Here is a 17,686-nt window from a genome sequence, read left to right as displayed (position 1 = left end):
TTGGGGAGGGAGACGAGCGTGCAAAATTCAGTTGTGCCTGGGATGAAACCACTTGTACATGGATGAATGTGGACTCAGGCCTCCCCACCCAAATAAATCTCATAAACTCTATAGAAGGAGGGGAAAACTTTCTTTATTGGAAGGCAACAGTAAGAACGAGGCAGGTAGCTGACTCGGAGCAACCCAAGAAGTTTCACAGGTACAGAAGTCAATCTTCAACAGTCGCTACACCATGCTGGGGGCGGGCGGTTGTGAAAGTGGGCCTACTGTACAGGGAGGGGGCTGTGTCCCCCCTCGGGGCGCTGGTGGTCTCCAGACACCCCCCTCTTGGGGCGTTTGGGCAGGAAAGGAGGGCGGCTTCGTGTTTCGAAATGGGTGGGCTGGGCAAGGGAGTGACACTACAGAAAAGTCGGCCTCCCTAGCTCCTTTTCAATCTTGCCCGAAAGGTATGTACAAAAATAGAAAAGGCCCAAATAATTTCTCTTCTCGCAAGGCCTGGAAAGACACTCTTGGGAGCAGGTTAGCCCTCTGTATCCCGATGGGCAGAAGTGGAGGGGGGGTCGTCTGGGGCGTGGGGGTCAAGAGGTACAGTAGAGAGCCTCAATTCACGTGGCCAGACCAGGACTTGGTTGCTGATGGATGACCGGCTGGGCTCCCTCGGCTCTGAGCGGCGTTAAGCTTTGGGAGGAAAAAAGAAGAGTCAGGCGGGATGCAGGGGGCAGCAGAAGCCCACGGTTCTGGGCTAGCAGGAGGGGGGGGGGTTGCATGCCACACTTAATGAAATGATAAGAGGAAGCAGGCCCTTCCTGCAGCCAGTGGGGAGGCGGGTACCCTTAGGTCCCCACTGGGCAGGGCTGCCCCCACCTGAACGAGAGGTTGCCTCAGTTCCTGCCCTCCTTTGCACTGGCCTGGCAACCTCAAGAGACCCTTCCCCCTTTCTAGCTTTCCCCGTGCCAAAGGGAAGGGTTTGGCTAAAGCCCTGGGGCCAAGCAGCCTGCCGGCTCCCCACACGTTTGCCCCACGGCTCGTGGAAGCCCTTCTGCCTTAGCGTCTCGGGGAGACGGGCAGAGCCACGTCTTGCCGTCCTCGCCAGGCGGTCGCTGGCAGCCCACCGGCAGTAACGCCCTCACACAGATTGAAAGCGAACCAGAAATGGAACGAGGGGCTTCCTCCTCCCGCAGCCGGGGGTCAGACCTGGCAGCTTGCCCACTTACTTTCGTCCCTGGCCTTCATGCGGGCAATGAAGGAGTAGCTCTTGTTCCTCCGGTAGTTCTCGTAGGGGTCGTCCAGGGCCACCCCCACGCCCTTGTACTGGTCCCACTTGTCTCGGATGTCGCCGCCTTTAATGGGGTCCTGGATCCCCTGCTCCTTGGCCCCCAGACCCCCGGATCCGCTCCACCCTGGGGAAAGGGAAAAGCAGGTGGTTGGCAGAAGGAGGGAGGGAGGCGGCGTCAAAGCACCTCTCTCCGGAAACCTCTGACCCAATGGCGGAGGAGCCCAGCAGCAGCAGAATCGGACCCAAAGGGTCCTGACTCGGCAGCGGCCAACTAGGCACCCCAAACCTGAAAGCTGGACCCAGGCACCACAGCAGCGACTCACCCCAGCTGTGGCTGGCGGGTGGCAGCTCTCTGCCCAGCCCTCAAACACTCTACATTGGCAGGCAGACCCTCAGAATTGTAGAGGCTCATCCAGTCCAACCCCTGGAATGTTTCACTCAACGTGGGGCTCAAACCCCCAACCCTGAGATTAAGAGCTCCGTGCTCTTACTGACTGAGCTGCCCCAGAGAGAGAAGGCGGTTCCTTTGGAAGGCTTTTAATTCCACGTTACTAGGACCTTTGTATCTCCCCCTCACTCTTTCCTCCCAGGGGTGGCCTACACAGTTCTCCCTTTCCCCATATGACCCTCACAACGAGCCTGCAAGGTAGGCATTAGGGCAGGGAGTCAATGACCAGCCTTGGAGCCGCCCAATTCCTGGCCGAGTGGGAATTTGAACCCAAGTCTTTCTAGCCGGAAGCTGCTTCTTGATGCCGAAGAATTGATGCTTTTGAATTGTGGTGCTGGAGGAGACTCTTGAGAGTCCCATGGACTGCAAGAAGATCAAACCTCTCCATTCTGAAGGAAATCAGCCCTGAGTGCTCACTGGAAGGACAGATCCTGAAGCTGAAGCTCCAAGACTTTGGGCCACCTCAGGAGAAGAGAAGACTCCCTGGAAAAGACCCTGATGCTGGGAAAGATGGAGGGCGGAAGGAGAAGGGGGCGACAGAGGACAAGATGGTGGGACTGTGTTCTTGAAGCTACCAGCATGAGTTTGACCAAGCTGCGGGAGACAGTGGAAGACAGGAGGGCCTGGCGTGCTCTGGTCCAGGGGGTCACAAAGAGGGGGACACCACTAAACAAAAACAACTTCCTAGCCGGACACCCTCTAACCACCGGAGGAGTTGAACAGGCCCCCTAGACTGACCCCACCCCTGGACAGAGCCAACGGGCACCAGGCTGCCTTACCCATCTTCACCAGCATCTGGTGCCCCTTGTTCTCCTCTCCGAGTCTCGATTCGGGGATGGGGGGCCCCGAACTGGATCCCAATCCGGCCGAGGAGCTACAGACGGGGCGGGAGAAACCGAGGAGAAGTGAGGATTATCGTGCCAGTCCCTCAACCCCCAACCTTCCCCTCCCAAGCCCCTTCGCCGAGTCAAATCTTACGGAGGCGTCTGGCTGCGGGATCGGGACCGGTGCCGCCTTCCGGGGGAGTAGGATTTCGACCTGGACCTGGACCGAGAGCGGCTCTGAGAGGACCGGGAGCCGCTTCTGCTCCTGGGAAGACGGATGGGGGAAGAAGCAAAGTCAGCCCCTCTCTTGGGAAGAGACCACCCTAAAATTGTCTATCCTCTTGTGTTTTATCACAATGACGGCTACTCACTTTGGGTTTTAGTAAAACCAGCAGTCTAATTTGTCAGCGCCTAAATGATATTGAGCATCAGAACAGCTTGGCCACAGTAAGGAACTTCTGCCCATGGCATGGCTGTTTTCCACCTTCCCATTTCAACTCCCTGGCACCCTCTCTGCATAACCGAGCAATTCCAAAATACAGACACGCTTTGACTCTCGCGAGGTTGAATGTCTTGCCCTCGGCTGGATCTGAAGGACGATGCCAACAAATGCCACACAAAAAACGTCCCTGTGGAGACGGCAGTCCCGAATCTGCGGCGCATGCCCTTCTGGCTTGCCTTCTTCACAAAGACTTGAGGAATGAGATTATCACCCCTCTTTTATTGTCCATTCCGGGTCGCCCAGCCACTGCCCCAGAGTCCTTTCTCTTGGCAGATCAAGATGAGCAGGTGACGGCAAAGGTGGCAAGGTTTTTAGCTGGGGCAGTCAGAATCAGATCCACCATTTGACCATTTGATTCAAAGCTCTAAAATGTATTTTATATAATTGACTTTTTATTTCTATTCTTGGTATATCGTATTGTTTTATTGCTGCAGCCGACAGCTGGCGCAAAGATTCATTCATTCATTTTTGGCTGCCGCGGCACCTTATGGCGGTGAGTTCCACCGGCTAGCCGAAGGTCGTGAAAAACGACCAGTTCCTTCCCCAAAAAGCTTCAAAGGCAAGTGGGCTGAAGAAGCCAGCCAGCCACAAAGCTAACGTCCAGAGCCGCCCCCCAGTCTTGCCAACCTGCCCCCGCGCCAGCGAGCGAGACCCAGGCCCTCCTGCCCTGCCCTTCCTCCTCACCTGGACTGGGAGCGAGAGTAGGACCGCGACCGGGAGCAGGATCTCGACCGGGATCGGGAGTAGGAGCCGGAGGACTTGGACGACCTCGAGTTGGAGCGCGAAGAGGAGCGGCCACGGCTCTTGGACCGGCTGCTGCGGGATGGCGAGGGGCCGCTGGGCAGGGAGAAAAGGGGGGGGGTTCCTGAGTGGCGCTGTGCCATCGCCCTGGACTTCTGCAGCCAAAGCGCCCAGGAACCTCGGCTGGCCTTTGGCCCCCGGACAGCAGCTGAGCTAGGAGACCCCCACAGCCCAGAGAGCAGAATCCCCTTCCCTCCAGGTGAGGGCCGTGCTCGGTTTGGATACAAGGAGGGGGTCCCTCTGCACCTCCCCCTGCTGGCGGCACTCTGCACGCTCCCCGGAGCCCTGTGCCCACCTGTTCCTCTTCTCCTGCCCCTTACGCCGCCGGGCCCTCATCTTCGCCCGGAAGAACTCGTACAGACCGTTCTGCTCCCAGCCCTCGCTGTAGGAAAAAGAAGGGGGGGTATTTAAAAAATATATCATTAGGTTTTCATGTAATGTATTATTAGTATTATTATTAATTTAATTTATATAGTGCCCTATAATTGGAGAGTCTCCGGGTGGTTCGCGGAATAAAATCAAGATGTAAAAACCACAAAAGACATAATAAAAAAACAACAATCCATCACCATCATCATAGGTTACTATTCTTATTTTTCTCATCGCATATCACTCGATAAGATGTTGTCTCCACTCCCCAAACTGCCCATTTGTTTCTAACACTACGCAAAGTATAAAATGTAAAGCTGAAAATAACATATTATCGTTCTTCCGTTGCTCAAGTCATAAATCCATCTTATATTGAACAAGAATAAAACAAAACAAAATAATAATTTATTTATACCCCGCCCATCTGGCTGCGTTTCCCCAGCTACTCTGGGCGGCTCCCAACAGAATATTAAAAACCCGATAAAACATCAAACGTTAAAAGCGTCCCTAAACAGAAGTCAGAAAGTCATCTTTTCGAGCCTCTTAACTCTAGCAGTTAATTTTGCCATTTCGGCACAATCCATCAGTTTGTTAATCCATTCTTCTTTTGTGGCGATTGCTGCTTCCTTCCACTTCTGCTCATATATAAAAACCCTCGCCGCCGCCATTGCACGCGTGAACAATTTTATCATCATTTTCGCTTTCTCTGGCCCAATCGAGCCCGGGGGCATTTTTATAAAAAACAAGCCGGCCAAAGGAGCCCATTCTGGGCCTCGCCTCTCACCTGTTCCTTGGCCGGTCGTGCGAAGGGGGGCTGTAGAAAGCCTCTACGGCTGCCAGGAGCCTCTCGCTGGGGGGCATGGGGGGCGGCAGGCGGATATCCTTGGGGTCCAGAGGCTTGTAGTCATGATCCTCCAGCTAGGAGAGGAGGGGGAAGGAGCCGTCATGGCACACAGTCCGGCTGGAAAATAATTCCCTGCGCCCCTGGGACCACGAAGGAGAGGCCACGGGGGCCTCCTGCCCTTCTGGAGTTTTGGGGGGGCAGCTCCCCCCCCAGGCCACTTACTTTGACCAGGGGGGCCATCAGTCCGGCGGGGAGGTCGAAGTAGGGGACGTTGGGCACCAGGCTGGGGTCGTCGTGGTTGACGTGGGGAGGCCCCTGTCTGCGCATGTGGGGGGGCTGCCCGTTGAAGCCGTGGGGTGGGGGCCCAAAGTCAGGGTGCTGGGGGCCCCCCCAGGGAGGGTGCTCGCTGATCCCCGGGTGCGGCATGCGGTGGCCCGGGTGGTGGTGTGGGGGCCCGATCTCTGCAAAGGAAGGAAGAAGCTTCAGAACAGTCCCGAGTAGCTGCAGGATCTGAGCACGGGGCAACGCGTTGGAGCTACCTTCTTGGGGTGCAAGCGGGGGCAGTGTCTCTGGGGGTCCTGGGCTGCCCAGATGACAAGGCACACCCCCCCCTCTGCCTCGCTGACGGGGGTCCAAAGGAAGGAAGTTTGGCACCAGGAGGCGGACACGGCGCCATCCTCCCGCCTTAGGGACTCCGCTCTCAATTTGTGCAGGGTTTACTCCGTAGCCCAGGGGTCAGCAAACTTTTCCAGCAGGGGCCCGGTCCACTGTCCCTCAGACCTTGTGGGGGGGCAGACTATATTTTGGAGGAAAAAAATGAACGAATTCCTGTGCCCCACAAACAACCCAGAGATGCATTTTCAATAAAAGAACACATTCTACCAATGTAAAAACACACTGATTTCCGGACCGTCTGCGGGCGATTGGGTCGGATCCAGCCTGCCTTAGTTTGCCTACCCATGCTTCCCCAACCTTGGCCCTCCAGATGTTTTCGGCCTACAACTCCCATGATCCCTAGCTAGCAGGACCAGTGGTCAGGGATGATGGGAATTGCAGTCTCAAAAGATCTAGAGGGCTGAGGTTGAGGAAGCCTGTCTTAGCCTTTTCTCCTCCCATAAGGCAGCTGAGGTTTCGGATCAGGGGATCCCACGGGAATTAACCTCCCCTGAGAAAAGTTTCTTTCAACTGGGCAAGGACCAGGGCTGGGCGACATACCAATATTATCGCTCAAAACTGCTTTGAAGTTCATACTGTGACATGTCGTTTCGCAATTTTAGGCCTGGAAATACATCGCGAATCATGTCCTCTATAGTTCCATCCTCATTTCAAACACTGCAATATATTGGTATATACCGGCACGGCGGTTTCTGAAAGTCTCCGTTGACAAATGTTTCAGAACTCAAACGCCGTAAACCCGGAAGCAAACGCTTTGGTTTTAGAATGCTTTTCGGAAGTCGAATGTGCCAAAGCGCGGCTTCTGAAAAGTTTTCCCCAGAAGTAAACGCTTCTGTTTTCGGACATTTCGGAATTGGAACGGTCTTCCGGAACGGGTTATGTTCGAAAACAAAGATACCACTGTATCGTGATGTTTAGCGGCTGATATATAATCAGCGCGGAAACCAGATTATCGCCCAGGCCTAGCAAATGACCCCCTTGCCCCTTGCCTTAGCCCCTCCCGGCCAGCCTTCTGCCCCCCCCCCTCCACTCACCCTGGGGGAAGTCGCCTTGGGGGTAGTCGAAGCGATGCGGGTAGGGGGGCCGCTCAAAGGGGTGGCGCGGCGGGAAGTCGTCCTGCATGAATCGCGGGGGGAAGCGGTTGAAGTTGTGCGGGTGGGGCGGCTGGTTGAACTGGGGGTGCTGCTGGTGGGGCGGGAAGGGCCCCCGGAAGTGGGGGGGCCTCTGCATGCGGAAGGGCGGCTCCCTCTGGCCCCCTCCCCAGGGCGGCTGCTCGTGCTGGTTGTTCCAGGGGGCCTCAAACTGGCTGTTCCAGGCAGGTTCCGGCTGGCTGTTCCAAGGGGCATCGCGCTGGTTGCTCCAGCCGGGCTCCCGCTGCTCGCTCCACATCCCCTCGTGGTTGCTGTTCCAGGGGGGGCAGTGTGGGGGGCCCTGGTGGTGGGGGAAGGGGGGCTGCTCAGGCGGCTGCAGGAGACAAAAGGCCTTGGTTAGCGGGCGGGCGGGAGGAATAAGACCCTCCCTGCGCTCAGACTGTCTGGCCAGAGTGGTGCATGCTCAGATTATCTCCTGCTTGGACTACTGCCATGCGCTCTCCGTGGGGCTGCCTTTGAAGATGACCCAGAAACTGCAACTAATGCAGAATGCAGCAGCCAGACTGGGGACTGGAAGTGGAGACCACATAACACCGGTCCTGAAAGACCTCCATTGGCTCCCAGGACATTTCTGGACACAATTCAAAGGGTTGGTGCTGACCTTGAAAGCCCTAAATGGCCTCAAAGGTCCAGTAGACCTGAAGGAGCGTCTCCACCCCAGACACCGGGGTCCCTCTCCCAAGGGCCTTCTGGCGGTTCCCTCCCTGTGAGAAGCGAGGTTACAGGGAACCAGGTAGAGGGCCTTCTTGGTGGTGGCGCCCGCCCTGTGGAACGCCCTCCCATCAGATGCCAAGGAGATAAAAAAACTACCTGACTTTTAGAAGACATCTGAAGGCAGCCCTGTTTAGGGAAGTTTTCAATGTTTGATGTTTTATTGTGTTTCTAATATTCTATTGGGAGCCACCCAGAGTGGCTGTGAAAACCCAGCCAGATAGGCGGGGTATAAATAATTATTATTACCAAGGTCCCCAGCCAAGCCCTCCCCTCCCGCTGCCCGCCCAAAGTACCTGCTGCTGCGCCCAGGGGGTGACCGGGTGCGGCTGCTCGAACCAGGGCGGCTTGTTGGGGGGGATGTGGTCGTGGGGGCCGGGCCCCCGGGGTCCAGGCGTGGCCGGGTCGGCGGCCCCGGCCCCGGCCCCTGTGGCCTCGTACTCGGCCGAGTCCGGCAGCGGCAGCTGCGGCTTCCCTTCGTCTGAAACAAAGGCGGACGTGAGAGCCAAGCTCCTGGGGGGGTTGTGGGTCGGAAAGAGGGCAGGGTACACCCCCACCACGAACGGGGACCCCAACATTACCTGTGGGGGTGATGGGGGCGGCTGGTGGAGGGGGGGCGGGGGCGGCCTTCACTTCGCTTTCCGGAGGTGGGATCTGCAGTTGCGGCTGCTGTTGCTGCTGTTGTTGTTGCTGCTGCTGCTGCTGGCTGAGGCTGCTGACAAACTCCTCGTGTTGAGTTTTGAGGGTCTGGATCTGTTGCTGGAAGGCCACTTGGACCGGCTGGACCACGCTGCCAAACTCCATGATCAGAGTGGCCTACCAGGACCACACAGAAGGGGGTGGCATTTGCAGAGAGAGAGAGAGAGGAGGGGGGAAGGACAGAGAATAATAAAAAATGATAACAAATTTTTATTTATACGATATATGATACAGTGGTGCCTCGCAAGACGAAAAGAATCCGTTCCGCGAGTCTCTTCGTCTTGCAGTTTTTTCGTCTTGCGAAGCAAGCCCATTAGCGGCTTAGTGCTATTAGCGGCTTAGCGCGCTTAGCAGATCAGCTGATAAGCGTCTTAGCGGCTTGGGAAAAAGGGGGGGGGGGAGGAAAAAACCCTGCAGGAACTCGCAAGACATTTTCGTCTTGCGAAGCAAGCGCATAGGAAATTCGTTTTGTGAAGCACCTCCAAAACGGAAAACCTTTCGTCTAGCGGGTTTTCCGTCTTGCGAGGCGCTCGTCTTGCGGGGCACCACTGTATCTTTATTGTCATTGTCCCATACAGAACAATGAAATTGAAAAACCAAATAAAACATTCAAAAACCCCTAAAAACACTGAAACCCCATTTCAAAATACACTATACTATAAAATACACTCCGCGGTTCAGAAAACCGGGCTCAGGGCGGCTAACAACAGATTTAAAACACTTAACTGATGCAACAAAAAACAGCATGAAATGTGAATAACAATAAATTCAGAATAATTTAGGGGGGGAAATCCGTCCAATAAACATTAGATGATCACCAGAGTTAGCTGGCTAAATTTAGTCCTGTTTGGGCCAGCGAGGAGACCAGCGGAGAATTAGCTGTGGGATCCCAGAGCGGGGAAACTTCATAAAAAGGGGAAGGGAAGGAAGGGGAATAAAAAGATCAGCCTAAGTTCAAATTGAAAGCCAAGCAGATCCTGTTCGTATCCAGAGGTACCCGGTGGAGTACAGGATCAGGTTTAAGGTGCTGGTTTTAACCTTTAAAGCCCTATACGGCCTAGGACCCTCGTACCCACGGGACTGCCTCTCCTGGTATGCCCCACAGAGAAACTTACGGTCTTCAAATAAAAACATCCTGAAGGTCCCAGGCCTCGGAGAGGTTAGGCTGGCCTCAACCAGAGCCAGGACTTTTTCGGCTGTGGCTCCGACCTGGTGGAACGCTCTGTCACAAGAGACTAGGGCCCTGCGGGACTTGACATCTTTCCGCAGGGCCTGCAAGACAGAGCTGTTCCACCAGGCCTTTGGCCAGAGCACAGCCTGACTCCCTCCTTTGGCAATCTTCACAGAACTCTAGCCCAATGGTTGCCAGTGGCTTGAATTAATTAATTTTATAATGAATGATTTTAGAGTGTTGTTTGTGCTGTACTTTTGTACTGTTTTATTGTTGTTAGCCGCCCTGAGCCCGGCTTCGGCTGGGGAGGGCGGGATATAAGTAAAATTTATTATTATTATTATGTACCTGAAGACATCTGAAGGCATCCCTGTTTAGGGAAGCTTTCAATATTTGGTGAATTATTGTATTTTTAATCTGTTGTTGGAAGTTGCCCAGAGTGGCTGGGGAAACCCAGCCAGATGGGTGGGGTAGAAATAATAAATTATAATTATTCTCCAAAATCTCTTCCTGAAGAAGGGAGCCGCTTTGGGGGAAGACCTGGCCGTTTGCTCTTACCGCTGCCCCCTCGGCCTCCTCCTGCTCCCCCCCTCCCTCACCTGGTACTGGCCCAATCCGAGGGCCGGGCTCTGGAGCTGCTGGATGATGGCCTCGTCGAAGTAGCCGTTCTTCTCCCACAGCTGAAGGAGCTGTGGGAAATCAAGAGGGAGAGAGGGGCTGTTATTGGGCTCTGGGGCTCCAGGCAGGGCCCTGGGCACCCCCGAGGCCACGCCAGGGCGGCTCACCCGGGCAATCTTCTGCTGCTTGTCCTCCTCCACGGCCAGGAAGCTGGTGCAGTAGATGGGGACCACCACTTTCTGCAAGGCGGCCAGGAGGTCCCGCTGTTGCTTCCGCTGGCTGGGAAGGGAGAGAGAAGAGGGGGGAAGAAGGGGAGCTTCAGAAAGTTCGGCCGGAGGTTCAGTTTGCTGCCCTCTGGGGGTCCTGCCCATAGCTGTCAACTTACAGATTTGAAAATAAGGGACCAGCAGCCTCAAAAATAAGGGATCAGCAGCCAAAATAAGGGATTTTCCAAGCACATGTATGTTTGGCTTCTGAGCCAAAGGCAGAAAGCCCAGCCAGCAGCCAAACGAAGCCTCAAGCGGTGGTTCCCACAGCGCAGCAACCCGGCAAAGAGGATGCAGCAAGGGAAACCACCGTCACCTCTCCGCTGGGAAGCGCTGAGCAAAGGCGAGTCCCCAGGCAACGCGGCCGATTTGATTGGCACAAGGCATGCAAGCTCCACCCCCCTGTCGTTCTTAGACTCCTTATTGGGTGAGCAACGCAGCCAAGCAACACAGTTGGAGCCTCCCTCCTCCCTGGCCGGCAGGGAGGGAGGGAGAGGAGCTGCTTCCTTTGAAACCCGGGACATTTAAGGGACATCATCGAGAAGGGACAACAGCGGGACATGGCGCTGGGATAAGGGACTTTCTCGCCAAATAAGGGACGGTCGACAGCTATCTTGCCTGCAGATATCTCTGGTTATCTCCCGCTTGGACTACTGCCATGTGCTCTCCGCGAGGCTACCTTGGAAGGTGACCAGGAAACTGCAACTAATCCAGAATGCGGCAGCCAGACTGGGGACTGGGAGTGGAGACCATATAACCCCGGTCCTGAAAGACCTACATTGGCTCCCAGGACGTTTCCAAGCACAATTCAAAGTGTTGGTGCTGACCCTGAAAGCCCTAAACAGCCCAGTAGACCCAGTAGAGGCAGGATCTCACCAGTGGTGGAGGACGTCGTTGATCAGGTAGATCAAGTGGAGGCGCAACTCAAAATGCGCCCCCTCGGCGGTGATGCGGTTGCGCAGGTGCCCGGCCATCAGCTCGCAGTGCTGCGGGGACTTGGCGTTGCTGAACATCCAGTTCTTGCCGGCCTGAGGATAACAAAAGGGAACAGTCAGAGGCAGCCAAGGGGAGAAGTGCCCCACAAAGTCAAGAAGGGAGGTTCCCTGGGGCAGCAATGCCTCTGGGGAGAGATTAGTTTTTTTATATATATATTCCCTTATTTTATTTTCCCTTTAATTTTTGGGGGGGGCTCTCAAGAGAGTGTGGCCCTAAGCTTGAGCTTGCTTAGCTGATAGGTAAATCCGGCACTGGCATAGATAGATGAGAGCGAGAGAGATGAGAGATAGATGATAGATAATATTTTGGAAATGTATATCCAGTTGTTTTTTTCCTTTAATTTTTTTGGGGGGACCCAACAGAGTGGGACCCTAAGCTAGAGCCTGTTTAGCTTATACATAAATCCGGCACTGGCATAGATAGATAGATAGATAGATAGATAGATAGATAGATAGATAGATAGACAGACAGACAGATAGATAGATGAGAGAGAGAGAGAGAGAGAGAGAGAGAGAAAGAGAAAGAAAGAAAGAAAGAAAGAAAGAAAGAAAGAAAGAAAGAAAGAAAGAAAGAAAGAAAGAAAGAAAGAAAGTGTGAGAGGACTGATACACAAGAGATAGATAGATGATAGCTAGCTAGCTAGATAGATAGCTAGATAGATAGATAGATCGATCGATAGATAGATGATAGATAGATAAGCTTATACGTAAATTTGGCACTGGCACAGATAGATGAGAGAGAGGGAGAGAGAGGACTGATACATGATAGATAAATAGATAATATTTTGGAAATGTACATCCAAGTTTTCTTTCCCTTTACATTTTTTGGGGGCTCCCAAGAGAGTGGGGCCCTAAGCTAGAGCTTGCTTAGCTTATACGTAACCCCAGCACTGGTCTTTAGGGAGAATCCACAGCTGGACCCAAGAGCGCACCCTCTGGGGCAGAGCGCTACGACCCGTGGCCTTCGATGCCTTTTTGGGGCAGCCGCCCCGCGACATCAGGATGCAACCCCACCCACCTCCAAGCCTCGCCTACCGAGATGGCGTCTTTGGTGCAGGTGTCGATGATGGGCTGGAGCAAGTTGTCGAACTCGTTCATGTCCAGCTGGGTCTCCTCCAGGACCTTCTGCATCTGCTGTTCCACGGCCAGCGCAATGGCGGAAGTGATCTGCTCCTGGGGGTGGGGTGGGGAGCAACAAGGGTCTTGAAGGCAGAGTTGGGTGGTGAGAGAGCCCACCCACCCGCACCCACCTCCGAGCGAGGCCCCGGCACCTTGCTGCCCCTTGAGGGCTACCGCGTCCCTCAACAGACTGGTATGCAGTTGTAAATACAGTGCTACCTCGGGTTAAGTACTTAATTCTTTCCGGAGGTCCGTACTTAACCTGAAACACCACTTTAGCTAATGGGGTCTCCTGCTGCTGCCGGAGCACAATTTCTGTTTTCATCCTGAAGCGAAGTTGTTAACCTGAGGTACTATTTCTGGGTTAGCAGAGTCTGTAACCTGAAGCGCCTGTAACTTGAAGCGTATGTAACCCGAGGTACCACTGTACTGACATTGGGACCACTGGAGGGGATGGGGGGAAGTTGACTTTGAACTGACTTTTATATAAGTTTGTAATTTTTTAAAACAAACCAAATATAAATTTTAAAAAAGAAAAAAGTACAAAAATGCAAGTGCGCAGAGTAAAACACACACACACAAAAAAGAATGAGAAATAGTTCTTGCTTGTTTGCATCTCCACCCGCCTCACCTGTCTCAGAGCCAGCAGGTGCTGCTCCTGTTGCTGGAGGTTCCACAGGCTCTGCTGGATCAGCTCCTCCATGGAGGGGGTGCCCTGCGGCGTGGCGATGGGGGCGGCTGCCGCAGCCAGGGCGGGCTGGGGCAGCGGCTGGATCTGTGGGGCGGGCTCCAGATCTTGGCTCTGCTTGCACAGGACTGAAAGGGAGGGGAGGGAGATAGGAGACCGTCAAAGAGGGACGCCACTCACTTGGGTCAACAGTTCCAAACCCTGCGCCAACTCGGGGCGTTGTGTGGGCTGCGGGTGCCCCTTCCAATAATAATAATAGTAATAATAATAATTTATTTATACCCTGCCCACTCTGGGCGCTCCCAACAGAAATAATAATAATAATAATAATAATAATAATAATAATAATAATAATAATAATAATGTGATTAAAAAAATTCCCTAAACAGGGCTGCCTTCACATGCCTTCTAAAAATCAGACAGTTGTTTATTTCCTTGACATATGATGTGAAGGCGCCACCACCAAGAAGGCCCTCTGCCTGCTTCCCTATAACCTCACTTCTCGCAGGGAGGGAACCGCCAGAAGGCCCTCGGGAGATGGACCCCGGTGTCCGGGATGGACAATGGGGTGGCAGATGCTCCTTCAGGTCTACTGGGCCTTTGAGGCCATTTAGGGCTTTCAAGGTCAGCCCCAATCCTTTTTTTTTAAAAAAGAAAAGATGGCAAAACAACTCCCCTGATACGTGATGAGCCGGGTCGTGAGCCCCTGCAGTAAAACTCACATTTGCCATTGGCAAAGGTTGGCCAATCCCAGGCCAAAAGGAGGGCCGGCCAGAATTTGCAAGGGGGGGTTTCAAAGGGAAGGGAAGGAAATTCTTTCCCCAAAAAAAGTCGGGAGAGAACCAAGGATTCCCGTGAAGCCCCTCTCTCCATCCCACCAAGGGCACACCCTTTGAAAACTGATACACGCCATACCGATATTTCGAAATGTTCTACAGGGTTGCGGCTACTAAAAAGTCTCCCGCTAGCGACCCCCCCGGCCCCCCAAACTCACGCTGCTGCTGTTCCAGGGCCAGCTTGTACTTGTAGTAGCCATAGAAGTCGCCCCCAAAGAGGAAAGAAAACTTGGGGTTCTCCTTCTGCTTCTCCATCGTCATCTTCTCGAACTCGGGGCCGTTCCGCGCCACAAACTGAGCCAGCTTGTCGATGACATTGCGGAGCTCCTGGTCTGGGGTTGCGGGGGGGGGGGGGAGAAATTGGGGGGGGGGGGACACCAGTCAAGGCTTGTGTCAAAGAAAAGGTCTTGGCTTTCAGCTCTTTGCTGGGTCACAGGGAGCAAACTAGAACAAAAACCTCAGGAGCCTCCCTGCAACCGCGCAATAACATCTTCCGAAGTGTTACTGGTAGCCCCAGTGGTGCCTTGGTTTAAGAACAGCTTAGTTTATGAACAACTTGGATTAAGAACGCTGCAAACCCGGAAGCAGGTGTTTTGGTTTGCGAGCTTTGCCTTGGAAGCAGAACATGTTCCGCTTCCTGCTGAGTGTAAATTGAGTCCCCCGCTGCTATGGGAAAGCATGCCTTGGTTGAAGAACGGTTTTGGTTTAAGAACAGAATTCCAGAACTGAGTAAGTTTGTAAACCAAGGTACCACTGTCAATAGATATGAATAGATAAATAAATAGAGAGCTATGAGGCTATCAATAAACAGATAGATAGATAAATAGATAGATATGGGGCGATAGATGATAGATAGATAGATAGATAGATAGATAGAGAGATAGATAGATTTTTCGGAGCTAGCCAACCTAACCGGAAGAGTCCACGACCAGAAAGAGGAGGAATATCAGGAAGAATGGAATAAATTTAATGATTACTTAGTTAAATTTGTTAAGTTAAAATAACCGGAAACAGCTTGCAGATACTTAATAGGCTTAGGATTTTGTTTTTGTTCAGTGATGAATTCATATGTTTAATTCTATAAGGTGAAGATTTAAGGATCTTAATGTTTAAGTTAAATTTCATAAAAATTGGGATTTGGAAAACCGTTCAAAGGACATGCAATGAAATTCAACCAAGGGGAAGCGAAGAAGACACTTAACAAAGTTAATAACAGTAATTTTCAATAAGGTGATGATCTATGTTTGTTGGTCTTGTGTGTTTTTTTGTTTACAATATTGTGAAAACCAATAAAAAAATTTTTTGGGGAAAAACCCCCCAGAACATTTAATTTAATGGGTTTTATAATTTCGTTATCTTTCCACCTCTCTCTGTTCCTGATGGTCCCAACCACGATCAGTCTCCCCTACTCAGAGTATTTTTTTAAAAAATTAATATTTATTGAAATTTCAAAAAATTACAAAAATTACAAAATACAGAAAAATAAAAACAATTATAAACAAGTCAATCTTTCCGTATCTTATCTTTCATTTGCTTGTTTCCTTGACCTCCTCACACCTCCCTTTTTTGGGTTCTAGTTCAACTAGTTAATTCAGCAAATCCTTTCCATCTTTGTTTTTATCTTGGTAATTCATCTATCTTTACGGAACGGCATGTTAGCTGTTTATTGATAGTTATAAGAATTTTCTATAATGACATCAGATATTGATTTTAATGTAGTGCCTAAAATTTTTAATCTTAATCTTTTCTTATGAATGGCCAATATCTGCCCTTGTGAGTTGTGAGATATTATTTGTGGTTTGTACGAGTCCGCTGTTTTATTTTATTTTTTGTTGTGTGTGTTCCATGACGGGCGTAAAGCCGAATAAAACATTTTGATTCTGATTATCTTGATCTATGGTAACTTTACCTTCTCACCTGTTAACAACCCATTTCCACTTACTCCTTTGTCAGATTGCTGCTAAAACCACGTAACTTCATTCCCGCATCCCTTAATTTTACAGTGTTTCTGTAGATGGTCTTTAAATTTCTTCCAACCTCCTTTCCCCTACTCAGAGTAGACCTATTGACATGCAAGTTCTAATAATAATAATAATAATATCTTTATTTCGGGGGGGTTGTCTTGGGGGGGGTTCATTTATTTTGGGGGGGGGTCTACTCTGAGTAGGGGGCGTGGCTTAGGAGGGGACCCCCCTTTATTTCCCCTCTCCCCCCCCAGGGGTCTCTCTCACAAGAGGCGAGGGGGGGTGGGGAAATGGGGGAGGGGCTCCTCGTGCTCCTGCCCCCCAACCGGACCTCTGAGCATACGCAGAGTGCCGGAGAGGGAGACCCCCCCACCCTTACCCCTCACGTGACCCCCACCCCGACCCCCACCCCAAGGGGGGGGACACACGCTCTCTCACCTTCGGGCGGCGGCGGCAGCGGCGGCGGCAGCTCCATGGCGGCGGCGACTCGAGCGGCGCCTCGGAATGGCCGGCTAGGCCCCGGGCGGCCGTCAAGCGCGGCGGCGGCTGCTGAAAAAGGGGGCGGGGCGCGCGACGGCGGCCGCCGGGCGAGGTCGCCGTGGAGACCGGAGCCACGCCCACCCGCCGCGTTCCATTCCGAGGGAGGGGAAGCTGCGCGCGCAGCTCCATTCATAAGGAAGCGGCGCCTCATTCAGAAGGCTGCGAGGGGAGCGGCGCGGAGGTTATATATAGAGGCAGGGATGCCCGGCCGGGTTTGGGAATGAGCTAAGCAAGCCCCCCACCCCCCAAAAAAAAAATTAAAGGGGGAAAAACAACCTGGATGGACATTTCCAAAAATATAATTATATTTTTCTCTTTCTTTCTTTCTTTCTTTCTTTCTTTCTTTCTTTCTTTCTAGCTAACATCTATCTATCTATCTATCTATCTATCTATCTATCTATCTATCTACAGATAGGTAGCCGTGTTGGTCTGCCATAGTAAAAAAAAAAAAAAAATCCTTCCAGTAGCACCTTAAAGACCAACTAAGTTAGTTCTTGGTATGAGCTTTCGTGTGCATGAAGAAGTGTGCATGCACACGAAAGCTCATACCAAGAACTGACTTAGTTGGTCTTTAAGGTCCTACTGGAAGGAATTTTTTTTGTTTTATCTATCATCTATCTATCTATCTATCTATCTATCATCTATCTATCTATCTCTGCCAGTGTCGGATTTACATATAAGCTAAACAAGCGCTAGCTTAGGGCCCCACTCTCTCGCAGGCCCCCCAAAAAATTAAAGGGGAAAAAACAATTGGATGTACATTTCCAAAATATAATTATCTATATTTCTTTCTTTCTATTTATGCCAGTGTTGGATTTAAGTATAACTAAACTAGCTCTAGTTTAGGGCTCCACTCTCTTGGGGCCCCCAAAAAAATTAAAGGGGGGAAAAAACAACCTGGATGTAAATTTCCAAAATATCTATCTATCTATCTATCTATCTATCTATCTATCTATCTATCTATCTCAGTGTTGGATTTGCATACAGTGGTACCTCAGGTTAAGTACTTAATTCGTTCCGGAGGTCTGTACTTAACCTGAAACTGTTCTTAACCTGAAGCACCACTTTAGCTAATGGGGCGTCCCGCTGCTGCCGTGCCGCTGGAGCACGATTTCTGTTCTCATCCTGAAGCAAAGTTCTTAACCTGAGGTAATATTTCTGGGTCTGTAACCTGAAGCGTATGTAACCC

At 52.0% G+C, this 17,686-nt stretch overlaps 1 protein-coding gene across 2 annotated transcripts; it reads right to left on the bottom strand.

Annotated features, from left to right (window-relative positions):
* Positions 1 to 14: 14 nt before the first annotated feature.
* On the bottom strand, positions 15 to 16,485 carry CHERP (calcium homeostasis endoplasmic reticulum protein). 2 transcript variants are annotated; one of them, XM_081895447.1, is made up of 18 exons: positions 16,396 to 16,485; positions 14,152 to 14,325; positions 13,101 to 13,285; positions 12,386 to 12,523; positions 11,232 to 11,383; positions 10,257 to 10,368; positions 10,071 to 10,160; positions 8,183 to 8,417; positions 7,898 to 8,082; positions 6,774 to 7,203; positions 5,287 to 5,525; positions 5,005 to 5,138; positions 4,147 to 4,233; positions 3,735 to 3,887; positions 2,703 to 2,813; positions 2,504 to 2,598; positions 1,215 to 1,400; positions 15 to 678 (listed from the first exon to the last, which is right to left on the bottom strand). In XM_081895447.1, the coding sequence occupies exons 1-18, from the start codon at positions 16,430 to 16,432 to the stop codon at positions 674 to 676; spliced, it is 2,748 nt and encodes a 915-aa protein (XP_081751573.1). In that variant the 5' UTR covers positions 16,433 to 16,485; the 3' UTR covers positions 15 to 673. The 2 variants fall into 2 exon arrangements, with proteins under 2 accessions (XP_081751573.1, XP_081751572.1); XM_081895446.1 differs by having other exon boundaries at positions 10,071 to 10,368.
* Positions 16,486 to 17,686: the final 1,201 nt, after the last annotated feature.

Source organism: Podarcis melisellensis, assembly GCF_964234715.1.
Source record: "Podarcis melisellensis genome assembly, chromosome: 18".
Taxonomy (NCBI): Eukaryota; Metazoa; Chordata; class Lepidosauria; order Squamata; family Lacertidae; genus Podarcis; species Podarcis melisellensis.
Note: the sequence above shows the minus strand (reverse complement) of the source record. Positions and strands in the feature narration are given on the sequence as shown.

Excerpts from the sequence above, each read along its gene's own strand:
- CHERP (XM_081895446.1), bottom strand. The coding sequence starts at position 16,432 with ATGGAGCTGCCGCCGCCGCTGCCGCCGCCGCCCGAAG. Across the intron at positions 13,286-14,151 it reads GGCCCTGGAACAGCAGCAGC|TCCTGTGCAAGCAGAGCCAA; the intron begins GTGAGTTTGGGG and ends CCTCCCTTTCAG. Across the intron at positions 12,524-13,100 it reads ACCTGCTGGCTCTGAGACAG|GAGCAGATCACTTCCGCCAT; the intron begins GTGAGGCGGGTG and ends CCCCACCCCCAG.